General features: G+C 40.2%; 2 protein-coding genes across 3 annotated transcripts in view; both read right to left on the minus strand.

Moving 5' to 3' along the window:
* Nucleotides 1-5041: 5041 nt before the first annotated feature.
* CNTF (ciliary neurotrophic factor) lies at nt 5042-9701 on the minus strand. The gene is made up of 2 exons (XM_023215543.2): nt 7896-9701; nt 5042-6730 (listed from the first exon to the last, which is right to left on the minus strand). The coding sequence occupies exons 1-2, from the start codon at nt 8007-8009 to the stop codon at nt 6242-6244; spliced, it is 603 nt and encodes a 200-aa protein (XP_023071311.2). The 5' UTR covers nt 8010-9701; the 3' UTR covers nt 5042-6241.
* Nucleotides 9702-9830: 129 nt separating this feature from the next.
* ZFP91 (ZFP91 zinc finger protein) overlaps nt 9831-16319 on the minus strand; it is a 42519-nt gene continuing 36030 nt past the window's right edge. For both annotated transcript variants that reach the window (XM_023215539.3, XM_023215538.3), the window contains exons 10-11: nt 13995-14094; nt 9831-13674 (exon numbers count right to left, since the gene is read on the minus strand). In XM_023215539.3, coding sequence (XP_023071307.2) covers nt 13164-13674; nt 13995-14094 — 611 coding nt within the window. In that variant the 3' untranslated portion in view covers nt 9831-13163. The remainder of the gene's footprint in view (nt 13675-13994; nt 14095-16319) is intronic.

Below are 16319 nucleotides of genomic sequence, written 5' to 3' on the forward strand. Positions count from 1 at the left end.
CAGAATGTTATTTATTTTATTTTATCTACTTATTTTTGAGATCGAGTCTTGCTGTGTCGCCCAGGCTGGAGTGCAGTGGCACGATCTTGGCTCACTGCAGCCTCCATCTCCCAGGTTCAAGCAATTCTCCTGCCTCAGCTTCCTGAGTAGCTGGGCTTACAGGTGCGCACCACCACGCCCGGCTAATTTTTGTATTTTTAGTAGAGACAGGGTTTCACCATGTTGGTCAGGCTAGTCTCAAACTCCTGACCTCGTGATCCACCCACTTTGGCCTCCCAAAGTGCTGGGATTATAGCTGTGAGCCACCGTGCCCAGCCCAGAATATTATTTTTAAAAAGCTCCCGTGAGTGCCTTGTTCAAATAACTCTTACCCTCAAAGGAGTAACAGATTTAGCCATTACCTCAGAATGCATTCCTCAGAATGGGCCACATCTTTCTCCCATCATATCAGGGGAGGGATGAAATATAACACCCTCAAATTATAGTAGAGGGGGCAGCTGGAGTGGCGAAAGAAGTCTGGATCATGAGGTGCTGTTCCTAGAGCTCCTAAAGGATTATTAGAGGTGGGGGAGCTAGAGGGCGCTGCATACAAGAGAGCAAGAAAGACTTAGCAGACGTTTCCTAAAATGAGGTTGGTTTGATGGAGAAGCAGGAAAGCGCAGTGGGGCATCAATGGACTATAGGTCTCATTCTGCCACTTTCTAGCTGGGATGCCAGGGCAAATTGCTGAACCTCTTTGGCTTCTTCTTGCTGTGTTTAATGAAGAGATTGAACTAAATGAAGTTTGAGCTCCTTCTGGTATTAACAGGAGGGTGTAGGCATATATACCGTGGGATGATTCTAAGTCTAAATGCATGCTTTAACGTATCCTGGGCAGCTCCTTAGTCTGCATGTTTCCTTGGCTCCCTCTGGAGCCTACCAGGCTTCTCCAGGACTTGTCTGACCCCACCTACTGTGAAAGCTGCCTCCTGGGTGAACAGCCGGGGTTGTAACTCTCCAGGGAGGTGGATGATTCCTGGAGGCTGAGTGAGACTGGGTCGACCTCCAGTGGCCAAAGGCCAAAAGGCACAATAGGGTGAAGTCGAGGCTGTGGCCAGATCATTCCTGGTAAGCAGGTGGTGTTCTCTGAGATACTTACAGAGCTTGCTCCTCAATCCACTCTGTGAATCCAAGCTACCTGACACATTAAATATACTTGGTGATGTCTGTATGTCAGTTACAAGTAATTTCAGATACTCAATTTGTCTATAACAACTGTGAAGTTACTTAGCTATTTTTCATCATTTTCATTTCATAAATGAGGAAGCTCAGAAAAAAAGAGTGATTTGTCTCAAAGTTTAGAAATTTATATAGACTTTGTTACAGAACAAAATTCGGTGCAAGCCTGTATTGGCTTTAACCAAGGAGAGAGGATTAGAGACAGAGAATGGATTTCAGAATAAGAGAATTTCTATTACTAGATGTCCTATGGCACAAGGTGTAGTGAAGTCAGCTTTAGAGTCAGAATTAAGACTCAACAGTGCTGTCAGATGCTAGAGGAGGAAATTTGGGCAAGTTAATTCTCATTCTCATTTTCCTCATCTAAGAGATAATACGTCAGAGGATTAAATAATATAAAATAGTGCAGAGCTGCCTGACATGTTACATTATTCCCTTTCATACAATCCTAAATATGTAGATAGAAATACAGAATCTCTCAGTAACTGGTTCATATTTCCCTCTATGTGATTTTCAACAATTTGGTTTCTACCTCCAACCTGACTAAAAATGGGCTAGTCAGGGTTCTTCTCTTGAAGTCAAAAGCTTAATTGTGGGAGGTGGGGGGGGGGGGGGGGTCAATTAAGCCATGTAAAAGGAAATCTTTCTTATCTGCAGTCTAGCTGTTAGGACTACATATTCAGAGGGCAAAGGCCGGGCGCAGTGGCTCAAGCCTGTAATCCCAGCACTTTGGGAGGCCGAGTCGTGCGGATCACGAGGTCAGGAGATCGAGACCATCCTGGCTAACACGGTGAAACCCCATCTCTATTAAAAATACAAAAAACTAGCCGGGCGAGGTGGCTGGCGCCTGTAGTCCCAGCTACTCGGGAGGCTGAGGCAGGAGAATGGCGTAAACCCAGGAGGCGGAGCTTGCAGTGAGCTGAGATCCAGCCACTGCACTCCAGTCTGAGCAACAGAGCAAGACTTTGCCTAAAAAAAAAAAAAAAAGAAAAAGAAAAAAAAAAAAAAAAGGGCAAAGCATTGGCCTGGTGATATAGGGGCAATCTACATTTTCTAGGCTGAAAGGCCCTGGGAGTTTTGCCCAGTGTGAGTGGCCTGGTATCATGGAGATGTACTCAGCACACTTGACTGAGCCTGGCCCTGCTGGGAGGATTATGTTTCATCCAATGCTGAAGTCACTTGAAATTCCCCTCATTCATCCAAAGATACAGAAAAGAAGTAACTCATGGTATTGCTGAGAAAAGAACTTTATTGTTAGCTATTCTTGCATCTTTTGTTTTCTATGTGTTCAAACCAGATTCATCCAAACCATCTTTTATGTTAAGAATCATAAGCACATAGATTTTATCACACCCCGACATTTCATCAAACTATCAAATTATCTTACTCTGCCTTTATCTGTAGTTCTCAGAGTGCTATAGAAGCCAAGAAATGAAGTTTTTATCATTTTTCGCTTTTTGAATGTACCCACATTCAGAGAGCTCATTTTTGGATGGGTCTGATGCTTGCAGTGGAGGTGGGATGAGGCAGGAGGCCAAACCATTCTTTTTAAGAAATGTCCTGACCTAAACACTACATTAGTCACACACACACATACACACACACACACACACACACACAGAGAGAGAGAGAATCAACTGAAGTGAAATCCAAATTCTACTCCCTCCCCATCCCCTTCCTCTTTACCAATCCCCTTTCCATCCCGGAGAAGGTCTCTCTGCTTTTTGTGTCTCTATTTCACCCCTTAACAGAGATGCTCAGGTACCACATGAGGAGCTGAGGATTCACAAACAAAATTCAATCTAAATAACTTTTCAGATATGTCTTCCTGAAATATTTACTAGTCCTCACCCTGTCTGACAAGTGATCACAACAATGAGTCATCCTTTGGGCATTAATCCATAGCAGCCTAAAATAACAGCAATACCAGAGCTATGACTTTACATTTTCCATTTTTATTAAAACTCTCACTTCACTTAAACCTGATTATCTTAAGGCTAATTTTATTCCATGCTTGGCCTTCAAATTTGTGCTAATTTGCAAGCCTTTTCCAAATCACCTCTTACACGAATGCAAGAAAAATTCTCATCCATGAAATTCCTTGACTCAGGAAAACGTATCTCTTTACCCACAGAGAGGACTTTTCAGAAGGTATTCTCTGAAAAGGAGGCAGAAGAAATTGTTTTTACAAAATGAGTTAGGGCTAGAAACTAAATCTATGTACCTTAAACTATAATTCAATCTATATAGTTACACCATGTATGATTTCCCAGAGATCTTGTCCGTATCAGATCAAGATAATAAAACCTAGTGAACAAAATCTTTTTGGGGTTCTATATCCCTAAAAAAACATAATTTCATAGTGTCACTATTATCCTCTTCTTTACTACAAGACACATACCTAGAACACTAATCCATTGTCAGTCCCTTTTTCTATTTATTCATTTCAAATAAACATGATGCAATGTCTACACATTCAGATCTCATACATGTTGCTTTTTGTGGCATGGTCTACTGATCATTTCCCCTGTACCGTTTTCTAAGATTAGCTTTCCCCACACTTCTTTTGGGTGTGTATTTTATGCTTCTTTAAAGACAATTACACAGCGTTTTGCAAAGTGCTGAGAATGCACTTGGTAAAGACTTGGTGATTCTGTGCCTTAATTGTGACTTACACATTTTTCTATCTCCTCCCATTCAATGGTTAGTACTTGTACCTTTTGTGGACCCTCTGCCACTTCAAGTCCACCTCTTATACATGCATATTCCTTTATACGCAACTCATGAGAGCTTAAGCCAAGCTCCACTGAGTTCTGAAACTTCTACAGATGTCTGCTGCTATACCTGTTGAACATAAAAACACTTGGAGAGGGGACATTCATTTTTTAAAAACTTTTTTTTGGTGGAGGGAGTATGGGGACAACATCTTATATTAATAAGCAGAAACTTCATTATTTGAGAATGCTGCTGTTGAGCAGAAGAAATGATTAAGACAAAGTTTGAATGGAATAAGACTACACATTCAGTGCCAAAATTACAAATGACCACCTCTTCCCTTCTCTCATGACTTCTATTTTGCACTCAATCAGTACAGAGTATTTTGTAGTTTTGTATTGAGACACAACTCCTACCTCCTCCAGGAAACTACTTTGGGGCCCTGTTGATCTCCTTCCTTTAGCTTCCTAACAAACCTAGGACTTGTAATTTCGACTGTGTATGTGTGTGTGTGTGTTTACAGAATCTCTGGTATCTCCAGTGAGAACAGAGTGAGCCTCACCCTTTCCTCATGACTAAGTCCAGAGAATGTCAGGTGAAGGAGTTCTGTGACTTTTTAACTTGAGTAGTATTCCACTCACTGTCCACAGAGGCTTGGGTTACACAGTCTGCGTCACTGATACAGTGTATACACACACACAACCATATTGCCACAAATGCATACTAGAAAGCAGGCCTTACTTTCCCTGAACTGTTACAATGCCTAGCCCAGATTACTCTGGTAAGAGTGACTTCATGGAGTTGTGTACACATACCCATGTGAGACAGGATACAAGCTAAGCTACTCACCCACACTTCATGAAACCTATGGGAGCTAGCCCTGACTCATGGTTCATTTATGAATACAGAAGCCCCAATTAATTAAATTAACTTGGTCTCCCAATCCATGATCTTGAGTTTTAATTGATAAGTATAAAACAGACACACTTGAAAATTTTTGGATTCACATCACACCACCAGTACATGGCCTTTTCCATTAATGTCCACATTGACCAACCTTTCATACTATGTGTGCTTCTTACAACAAATTAAAAGCAGAGCCTGCCCCTTTGTTGCGCAGCACAGAAGCTTTACTGTATAGTTCCAGAGTCTCTAGTATCTCCAATAGGAACAGAGTGGGCCTCAGCCTCTCCTCATGACTAAGTCCAGATAATGAGGTGAAAGTTTGATGACTTTTTAACTTTAGTATTCCACTCATTGTTCACAAATGCTTGGGTTACACTCCCTGCCTTACTAATTAAAAGTGAGGTAACCTGGTATAAGCTGTGCCCAACCCAATATTCGAGAACATTTAGTGAGCACTTTAAAACCAGGCTATATTACTAAACATCCCCAGCTTCCAAAGCTCCGAAGTGTGGTGGGCCTAATTATTTTCCAAAATGGACTCTTAAGATCTCCAGCTGCCCTCTTCACTGCCAAGTATGAAAAACAAATCCCAACTTTAACGCTAAAATTCGCAACTGACTTCTGAGGACATCTAATGGCAGCTGTTTTCCAGCGATGGGTACAGATTACATGGATGCATCTTCCAACACCCTGTGACAAAGAGGTGCAGTGATTCATCATCAAGCCTCTAAAGTGCAAGGCACACAGGCTTTACAAGAACGATCTGTGTTCAAACTCAGTGTGCCACTTGTTAGCTGTATGAGCTTAACCAAATCTCTGTGAGCCTGTTTTCTCATCTGCCGAATGGGAGCAACACCACCTTGTTCACAAGGTTGTAAAAGCTGTACATAATATACATAAAGACCTTTGGCATATTGCCTCAATATAGTAGATAATAAAAGTTAGCCATTATTATTTTTATTCTCTTAAGAGTTTAAATCGGCTAAAGAGTCTGATTTTAAATTGAATCTTCTCAGACCGAGTCATCCAGAACTAGAATTAACATATGTATAATCTGTCTGTAAGGCTGTTAAATGCCTATAGAGGTTACTTAGTGGGTTAGAAAGATTAGAACCCTGAAGTGGAAGGACGTTGTCCCTGCTCCCACTCTTAGACCTGCAGCACATGCACGCGCGCACTCAATCACACCCCCCAGGCTAAACTTGTATGCCCATTTGTGTATGTCTCCAATGTTACTTGATGAAAATGCCTGTAGTCCTTCAACAGGCTGCAGGTGGTCAGAGAAAAAAGAAAGAAAATGCCTGTAGTCTTAATCGTTTTCAGAAATTTAAGATGCGAAAGCGAGGCCCCAGGTAACTAGATTCCATTAGAAGAGAAAGCAAGGGAGAAGGGACTAAAACTGCTACATTTTCTTGTTGTTAGCAATATAATGGCTCCCACGTGCTGGGATCCCAGTCTGATGAGAAGAAATGACACGAAGGTCATGGATGGACCTCACTGTCCACTGTGAAAGTTCCTGCAGCACCTTTAGGCCCCACAGCTTCTTCTCAAAGAGACCACCATCTCCAAAACTAAGAGGCATCCGATCAGCCTCACTGTGGGGAATCTTGTATTCCAGGAGTATCATTAACTCCTCTATCTGGTATGCAAAGGCAGCAACCTGGAGAAGAAGGGTATGTATAGCTTGATGGAAGTCACCTTTGGTTGGGGTGAAATGCACCTGCTGGTCTTCTAAAAGCCTGGCCAACAAAACATGGAAGGTACGATAAGCTTGAAGGTTCTCTTGGAGTCCCTCTGCCTCAGTCAGCTCACTCCACTGATCAGTGCTTGCCACTGGCACCCCATCCACAGAATCCAGGTTGATGTTCTTGTTCAGGCCCTGATGCTTCACCTGGCCGAGGATACAGGAAAACACCACATCTTCTGTAATCACCCCAATGTCCTTAAATCACTCCTAAATTTCATACAAAATCTCACCCACCTCTCTGGCCAAGGATCCAAGTTGTAAAGTAAATAATAGGTCTACAGTGGGAACTCTTAATTTGAGCTCCATGACTGGGCTTTAGAAAGACCCAGTACTCCCTGAAATTGAGTACCTATGGATTTTTCTTAGAAGAATGTTCAGATTTCATTGAGTTCTAAAGTTTGAAAACTGATTTAGAAGAATTTTCCCTTCTCACTTCAAACTCTCTAACTGGAATATTTTAATCATATTAAAGTTTAAGTATTTTTAAACATACTTGTAGACACTGGTCACAAGTAGGAAGCCCTGGAATATAGCCATTGTAGGATTTCTCTAACTTCCCTCTCCCCATTGAGCACCCCCAAAGAGTGTGAATTCTGTCTGGTGAGGCTGTACAAAGATAAATCAGTTCTCAGAGAGCCTAAATTCAAAACTCTCCACAGGGGTTGGAGTATTTCCACAGCATATCTTAGGTGGAAATTGATGGGGATCCCCCTACTATTAGAAGACAAATCTGGAACTCCACAGTTAGCTCAAGAATTCAACACTTCCACAAGTCTCCAATGAATCTTCTAGGAGATCCTTTTGATAGCTTACCTTTCTCTTTAGACGCACTCTACTTTTGATGCAGAATACTAAAAGGTGGGTGGCCAATGCTATATAGGAGAAATTGGTAGGATTTACAAATTCCTCCCATGTTCATAGTACTCTATCCCATAAACCTTTCATTTACATAGCTGAAAAATTCACAACAATGGCTATGAAGAACCCAGAGGGCCCATGGCTAATCTATTGTAGTAGTATTCAGGATATATGCAAACCAATTTGGTGTAGCCTCCAAGACACATAAGCCAATCCTATCTAGAACCCTGTATGTATTTTCTCATTCAAGTAACGTATCTCCTAAACAGCCTGGAGGAAGAAAATAAGGTCACATGGGTTTCTTCAAGGGAAGGGTCCATGTCAAATAACCTATATGAATGACTAGATGATTAGAGCTTTCACAATTGGTAATGGAGCTGATGCATGATGGTAAGTTGCTGGATCAGAAAAGATGAAGGGAAAACAGGGAACAGCAAAACAGGCAACTTACATACGATTCCATAAGAGCAGTCAGGTCTGAACGAATCTTCCTTGCTAGCCAGATAGAGCGGCTACAGAGGTCCCGACGGTGAGGGGTCAGCGGTGAATGCTCTGCGAAAGCCATCCCTTAACTGTCCCAGGAAACAAGTGAACTGGGCTTACTCCTGTCTACACTGGTCCAAATAAGAAATGTGACTCTCACAGACTAAACCCACTGCACATTCTCTACTAATGGGATTGTGCACCCCACCCCCACCCCCTGCCTGACTCAGAGGTGGTAGCAAATTCCTGGCTGTGGATTTTTGTGCCTGTGGAATGAAAGGGCCCTTTTTAATCACTTTTTTTTTCCCTTGCAGCGTCTGCCTCCATCTCTCTCCTCCACTCAGTACTTAGCACACTTGTTTCTATGTCATTGTTTTGCTTTTGCACTTAGCAACAAGGTCACTATCATACTAATCCTCATGGCACCCCTGCCTAATGTAATCTATCTCATAAATACTTAGAATCAGTTCATTTTATTATCATTCTCCCTTATGCTTCCCATGTCTTTTTTCTCGTAGGCTGGCGAAATGTTCATTCAATGAAATTGTTATTATTGATACAGCTGCCATTTATTAAGCAACTACCATGGGTCAGAGAGTGAGCTAAATACTTTAAAGCAATTCCATTTGATCTTCAGAATAATTCTGAGGTAAATGTTATTTCTCCCATATAATAAACTGAAACCTCAAGACATAACATTCACAAAATCAAGTAATGAGGCTTGAATTTAAATAGAAGTCTGATTCTACAGTTGTTTCTCCCACTGACTTTCCAATTTCATTTTCTGTTTATGTAGTTCACATTTTGTTCAAGAAACAAAGGTTGCGTCAAGTAAGTCCTTTAAAAACATAGCATTTTTTCACTCCCATCCTTAAGTACTTTTAAAGACAATTTAATTTAAACGTAAAAATCAAGCAAGGGAGCATCTCTTATTTCAATCATGGTGCCTTCCTGGTAGCTACAGAGGAGGAGGAAGGTACTGTTTAGGCCTGTTCTCTTCCAAAGAACAGGAAACACCCAATGCTAACCTGGTAACATTTCTAAAGCAGTCTCACTCAAGTGACAACATGCTTTCCTTTTTTTCTCCCCTACCCAGTCATACCACATGCTTCTTAAAATAAGAGAATGAGCTGGACTTTGAAATGACGGTATAAGAGTTAAAAGGTACTTTGAGAGTTGTCATTCTATTGCATTTAACTTAAGAGAATGATGCTTATTGGGTAAGGGCTAAAGGTTTCATCCCTAAATGAAAGAACTAGCTTTCATTATTTATGTCACAGATACTGCCAATAAGCTGAAACACATACTATCTTAGAAGCAAATGTCATCCCTAAATGAAAGAACTAGCTTTCATTATTTATGTCACAGATACTGCCAATAAGCTGAAACACATACTATCTTAGAAGCAAATTTATAAAAGTAAACAATAAATGGGAGATGTAAGAGAGCAGCCCGGGGCAGCTATGACAGTATAGCTTTTAAGAAGGCAGAAGGATTGTAGTTTTCTCTTTTTCAAAACAAAAACCAGTACTTGATACAAATACTCAATTTTGAGAAGAAGTATTGATATTAAATGCTATCAAGGTTTTGTCATTATCAGGGTAAAATTAACCTCACATAATCCTTAATGTTCCATCTACTAGGTTAATAAGGCCAGTTTTCCTAGGAAGAAGTTGTCAAAACATCAAGATTTCCAAGTTTGCTGAATAACAGAATCATGTCATTTCAGCATTAGAAATTAAGAACTAAAGAGTCAAAAATCAACCACCTGATTCTCAACAAAAGCAAACAACAGTACACCCCACACAACACCTGTTCTGAGGGCATCTGATTTGCTTAGCAGCATCACATGTTTCACCCCTAGGATAACTGTAACTTAGTACAATCAAGGAAGACAAGTTGCTTCCATGAAGACAACTTTTATTTTTCTTCTTTACATATTTATTTTTAATATGCCTTACCTAGATTAAGAGAAAACAAAGATTTGAAAAGCAAAGTATCCCTTTTATTATAATTTCTTTTTACATAACCTTTTCAACCTATATTCAGGTAACTACCTGTCTCTCCCATGAAAGGAGAAGGGTCCTGCACATTACAACAGGCAAAAAAGGCTTTTAGGAAATAAAATATTTTTAAATTGATCCATTACATTTGTTCAATTTTCGAGTACACTGGAAAGTGGGAAAAACACAAAAGGAGAAAAAAATGGCATTTCAAACAACCAGACTATAATAATCTTAATTAGATTGGTAGTACACTCTTTATACTTTTTCCCCAAACAGGTACAAAGGAGGTTCAAGTGCTCTATGTGGATGCTAGTCTATACCTTAATATTTTTATTTTACTCCCAGTACTCCCACGGCCATGGCCAGTGTTTGCCTAAACTCTTTGAAGCATATCAAGGAGTCTCAATAATGCAAAATAACCTTGGGCAACCACAAAGAAGAGGGATGCACATCTCCCAGAAATATTAAATAGTTGTATCTCAACTACAGTTTCAGAATTTAGAACCACCAATTCAAGATGGAAATATGCAGTGGGAAGAGTTATTAAAAAGGTAACAGAATTTGACTAAGAGTATGAAGTGTAGAACTTTAAGATTAAAAGAGCTCCCTGGAAGGACGATGAGGCATATGGAGCAGAAAGGAAAGCAGGGAAGGGGCTGAGATAGTTTAATTACACCAACTCTTTACTATGCAGCATCCCTTTATCAAAAGGAAAAATATAAAGTCCATAAAAAATATTTTAGTATTGCAAACTGCTGCAATAATTTATTGTAGGCAAATGGTAGCTATGAAGAGGGCCATTGACCCCTAAAAGAAAAAGTACAGCAAGTTTCTAATTAGTAAAACTAACTGGTTGTTTTTTTGTGGGTAGAGTGGTATCAGGAGAATACACTCTCTCCCATCTCAGAAAGATTTTTAAAAATGCAGTTTGCTCTTGTGTAGGTGGCTAAAATATCTGATGACTAATCACTGCAAATGAATTTATGGAGACAAAGGATAAGTGTGAGAAAAAAGCTAAGTGTGGAATATAGATGATAGCTAGTCAGAAAGTATAAAAGGGACCTGAGAGTAGGACAACTTTTCTGTAGACTCATCCAATCAATCTTGTATTTTTAAATCTACTCAATACACCAAAGTCAACTCCAAACTATGTTGGCAGGAAAGCATATTCTACATCCCTTCTATATTTATTCCATTTTCTATCCCCATATTATGGAGAAATGGCAAATCTGCAACACTCTGAAAAGAAACAATAGCACATTTGAGACTGGTGACTGTAGGTGTCTCACTCCCTATTTTCTGGCATCTCAAATGCTAACACTAGTGGGTATAAAGTAAGCCTCTTTCAGAAATGACATTTTGTTACTCCTCTTTTTGGGAAAAAAGAATTTTTTAAAAAAATTGATAAACCATGTTTGCGAAAAACAAACTTTTTTCCCCCCCAGCAAAACGTCATTCGTTGCAATAGCCACCATGCATTTCTGACAATAAACAATGAATAGCGTAAGCTTTCGATTCTAGCTTTTGAGGCACACAGGATAGGAATTACTCTTTACCTGAAGATGAGCCAAAACAGGATTTGGGGCTTTTGGCGATATGACCTTTTACAAAAACACTACCTTTTTCTCTCCAGTGAACAGCAATAAGCAGTCCATGCCCCAACACAATCTCTATCCCTAGGAAACTGTGATTCCCAGAATTTTAGGTGAAAGTCAAAGCAATTATTATATAGGATTATTAACTTTGGCTATTGAAGTTTTTCCTCTTCTGAAGTGTTACTAAAGGGGAAAGAGTTTGACTTAAAATTTTAGGACTCATAGATTTTGTTCCTTCACCAACAGCAGTGTCCTTCACTAACAGGGAGCTGGAATGAACTGATGATAAAAAGCAAAGCAAAAAACAAAAAGCGAGGAGCCAGAGATGGGCCCCAAGGGAAATGTAAGGAAATGGTAGGGACAAGAAAGAGAAAAGAAATAAATTCACAAGAAACAATCTTCTATCTGTAATTTAGATTCTGAACAACCCTCCTCATCCTCTCAAAATTCCTAAGTCTCGACGCTCTAAAAGTCTCAAAGAGCATACTAGTTACCACGAACCTAACATTCTTCCCTAAAAAGGCTTCCAAAAAAGCACTGGGCTATTGTAGTGATTTTGTTAGTGCTGAGGACCAGCTTTCTTTAAAGGCCACTGGAGAGCTATGATTTCAGAGGCTGGCTGTGCTTCTTCAACCCTATGTCTTGCCTTCAAAGTACCTGTTATGGAAGGGATCCCATGTCAAAATAATCTAATCTCTCTCTCCCAGCCCCACAAAATATAGCAACAAAGACTCCAAAAAGAAAAAAAAAAAAAAAAAATCAGACTTTGTTAATAAATAAGGAATCTCAGGTTCCACAACACAAAAACACACATGTTCAAAGTGCAAATTTCTGCCATTAGCCTGGGACTTTTCTCGTCGTCTCACTGATACAGAGCCCTGTCTTACAGTCAAAGAAACTGTGTAGAGGGCAGCCCCCTCCCTATTGGGAGCCTGCTTCCAAGCAAGTGAGCACCATTGAGAGCCATATGGAGGTTGGGGAGGGGGACTGAGATGCTGGGATCAAAGAGGAGGGAGGTGGTCCCCATATATCCTTCCTTTCTGAAACCCAGTGGGGAATAAAGGAAGAGGGGATGAGAGATGTGTGCTGTTTTAACAGCTCACCCTGCTAAGGGGCCCTAAAGTGCCAAGTCAAGCTGCCAGCCTCCAGGGATTAGAATTTTACGGTATTTGAAGATAAGTGTGCCGCAGGGGGTAGGAGCCAGAACCACAGGGCAGCAGTAGAGGAGGAGAAGGGATTTAGAAGACAGTAATATACTATTAAAAGTTAAAAGCTGATCCAGAGCACATCAGAGTTACAGGTTGGAAAGGGGGATCTGCCGATGAGCAGGAAGTCTGCTGATGGCTGGAACCGAGTATGAGAATAACCCTCACTTTAAGAGCTGCTGCTGCTTCTTTTTTGTCTACCTTTCTGGTAAAGACAACATCAATTTTATAAGGGGAGCAACAGAGGGAGAACAGGGGATGGGGATTGGAAGGGGGTGTGTGTATGTATGTGTGTGCTGTGATCCACAATGGAAAGAGCAGGCCCTTCAGTTATTTCACTAGATTTTAAATGCTTTAGATTTTTTTTTTGTCCTTTTCAACTTTTAAATACAAAGTCTGAGCTGTCCCATGCCCCAAGTCTTCCTGTCCACTAAGGTCCGGTAGAGTCTGAATCTTCAATCAGAACCTCTGTGGTAGCACCGAGTATATCTGAGTTCATAACCAGCCCTTCAGTGCCTCCACTGCTGCCGCTTCCCACAAAGATCTTCCCATCAGCCATCAGGCTCACCCGTTCTGTCCCACTGCAGTATGACTTTGACATCCCTTCAGCTTCTAGCAGTAGGCACTCTCCAGAGGTTGAGTTTCCCAAAGGCTCAGGAAGAAGAGGAAGACCCTGACCATCTGAAGGCTGCGTCAGGGACTCTGGGTTAGTGCCCAAGATATCTGTGCTGGTGATGAGGGCGCCTGCATTAGCAGCCAGAGCTTCTGCAATCAGCACCTCAGGGTGGCTTTTTGCCTTGTGTGCCACTACGCTGTCCTTCTTCTCAAATTTTTTGCCACAGATATTGCAAGAAAACTGGTAGAAGGAGTCTGCATCATGTTTCTTCATGTGCCAATTAAGAGATGCCTTTTGTCGACAAGTAAATCCACAGATCTCACATCTAAGGAGAGGAGAAAAGGAAATGGCTGATCCAACAGAGAAATAAAGAGTGCTCTTATTCAGGGTCAGGGTTAGAATTCAGAGCTCATATATATACATACATACACAATCATCAGTAACACATTTCTTTTGAAGGATTGGGAAATGTTACTAGATGGAAAACTTATCTGATTTTCTTCTGTTTGCTTGAAAAACAGAGGGAAACTAAGAAAAAGGCCACTAACTGATGCTCCCAAACAATATCCACTCATTTAAGCGGCAAACCTTCAAATAGGGCATATATCCTTCTCACCCAGATGTTCACCAGTAAATAATACTCACTGTAATGGCTTCTCGCCAGTGTGAATCATCCGGTGTACTGCCAGATTGTGGGAACTCTTGAAGGCCCGAGCGCAATATTCACAGATATAATCCCTTTGATCTATGAAGAAAAATACTGTGGTTAGTGTTCTATTTAGACACCCTGTAAGTATTTTCCCTCCCTTACAGTAAGTAAGCAGATGATGGGGCAGGTAATTTAGAGTAAAAGCAATGCTATTTTCAATATATAAACATTTTCAGTAAACAAAATTTAAAAAGGAAAAATGTCGCTTTAAAAAAAAATCCAAACACACAGTAGCATAAGGACCTGTTTAAAAAACAACAACAACAACAAAAAAAAAACACAAACAAACAGAAAAACTACATAAAAATATAAGAACTGGAATCCTCATCTCAATTTTACCACTAATCCAGGTCTTGGATACCAAGTGTTTAGCAAGTAAACAACTATATTTTCCATATATTTTATTCCTTAAAACAATTTTTTTTCACAGATAATGAAAACTGAATGCTTACACAGAAAGAATTGGCATTCAAACAAAACAAAAACAAAAAACAAGAACTTGGCACTGTATAAAAGAAAACGGATCCAGAGGTAATCATATCCTGTTTCAGGTTTAAAAAATGTTACCCAAGATAAACAAACTTTTCTCAAGACTGGAGTTGCTGCTATGAAATATATGTAAACGATACCTGTACTACTTTACCTTATTCTCCTACCCATCTTTTGCACCTTTCAACTACCTCCCTTTGTCACTCACAACACCCTCCACCCCATTACGCAGGATTTCTGATGAATGTAGTAACATGGTGTTCAATCTATGAGGTAAAGGAACATTGTACTTATTCATTTCTTTATGACGTGTTCGGGAAGACTGCGCCCAAAGAGGTGCTCAATATATATATTTGTTGAATTAATGACCACTACATTTTCTACTCCTTTTGCTTCAAATTACCAGAATTAATCAGAATGAAAACATGAATTTAAGTTAAAAGGTGAACAACATTCGGCCGGGCGCGGTGGCTCACGCCTATAATCCCAGCACTTTGGGAGGCCGAGGCGGGTGGATCACGAGGTCGGGAGATCGAGACCATCCTGGCTAACATGGTGAAACCCCGTCTCTACTAAAATGCAAAAAATCAGCCGGGCATGGTGGCGGGTGCCTGTAGTCCCAGCTACTCAGGAGGCTGAGGCAGGAGAACAGCGTGAACCTGGGAGGCGAAGCTTGCAGTGAGCCGAGATCGCGCCACTGTACTCCAGCCTGGGTGACAAAGCGAGACTCCGTCTCAAAAAAAAAAGAAAAGAAAGAAAAAAAAAGGTGAACAACATTCAATGTAATCCTATACTCCTTTCCAAACAGCTTACAGATCACCTGGATAGCTTATTAAATGTATATGCTGATTCAGCAGGTCTGAAGCAGGGCCTGAGATTCTGTATCTCTAATAAGAACCCAAGTGATATCAATGCTGGTTGGTCTGTGTTCCATACTTTATATAGCAAGGTCTAAAAAATGCACAGTTCTAACATATGAAACTCTTAGCATCTCCCAGGTCATGTCCACATTTCCAGTTCCATAGCAGGACAAACCTGTGTGGGGCATCTATTTATTAAATAAATCACATTTGCAAAAAAATGTCTGTATACACTAATTTGCAAAGGAAAACTAACACCATAAATTGTATTAACCAAATACAAATATTTGAAATGGACTGAATTTATAAAAGTTCTTCATAGGCTTGTGATATTTAACTAAAACAATCTAAAGTGCTTGTCAGAAATAACTTTTCTATGGCAAAAAACAGTATTAACAGGGAGCAGAAGAAGACAGAAATTGCAGTACCTATCAAGAAACAGAAATAACTGTTACTTGTGGAAATAACCCTGAAGAAACATGGTAAAAGAAAACTGTAGACTTTGGAGTGGTCAAGTTCAATCCTGGTATTGTGAAAAAGTCTACCATGTGCCAGGCTCTGTGTAGTCAATACCATTTTATGTTATCTCATTTCATCCTTACAATAACTGATATTGGTATCCTTAATACACAGAGAAGGAAAAGTGAAAAGAAAAGTTAAGTAACTTGCCTACAGTAAATGAAGGAAATAATACATCTATCAGTATGACCTTGGGCAGGAGACATAATTCTACAACTAGAATTCCTAGACTTACTCTCCAAGATTGTTGAGAAGGTAATGTGTAATTATCAAGTGTCTGGCACATACTCAGTGGTATGCACCTAATTTGTTCCTATTAGGTACACTGCACTGAGATGGTCAGTGGTTACTAATAAATTGAATTTGAGTCTATTCTATAATACATATTGCAGA

Source organism: Piliocolobus tephrosceles, chromosome 13 (genome assembly GCF_002776525.5).
Source record: "Piliocolobus tephrosceles isolate RC106 chromosome 13, ASM277652v3, whole genome shotgun sequence".
Taxonomy (NCBI): Eukaryota; Metazoa; Chordata; class Mammalia; order Primates; family Cercopithecidae; genus Piliocolobus; species Piliocolobus tephrosceles.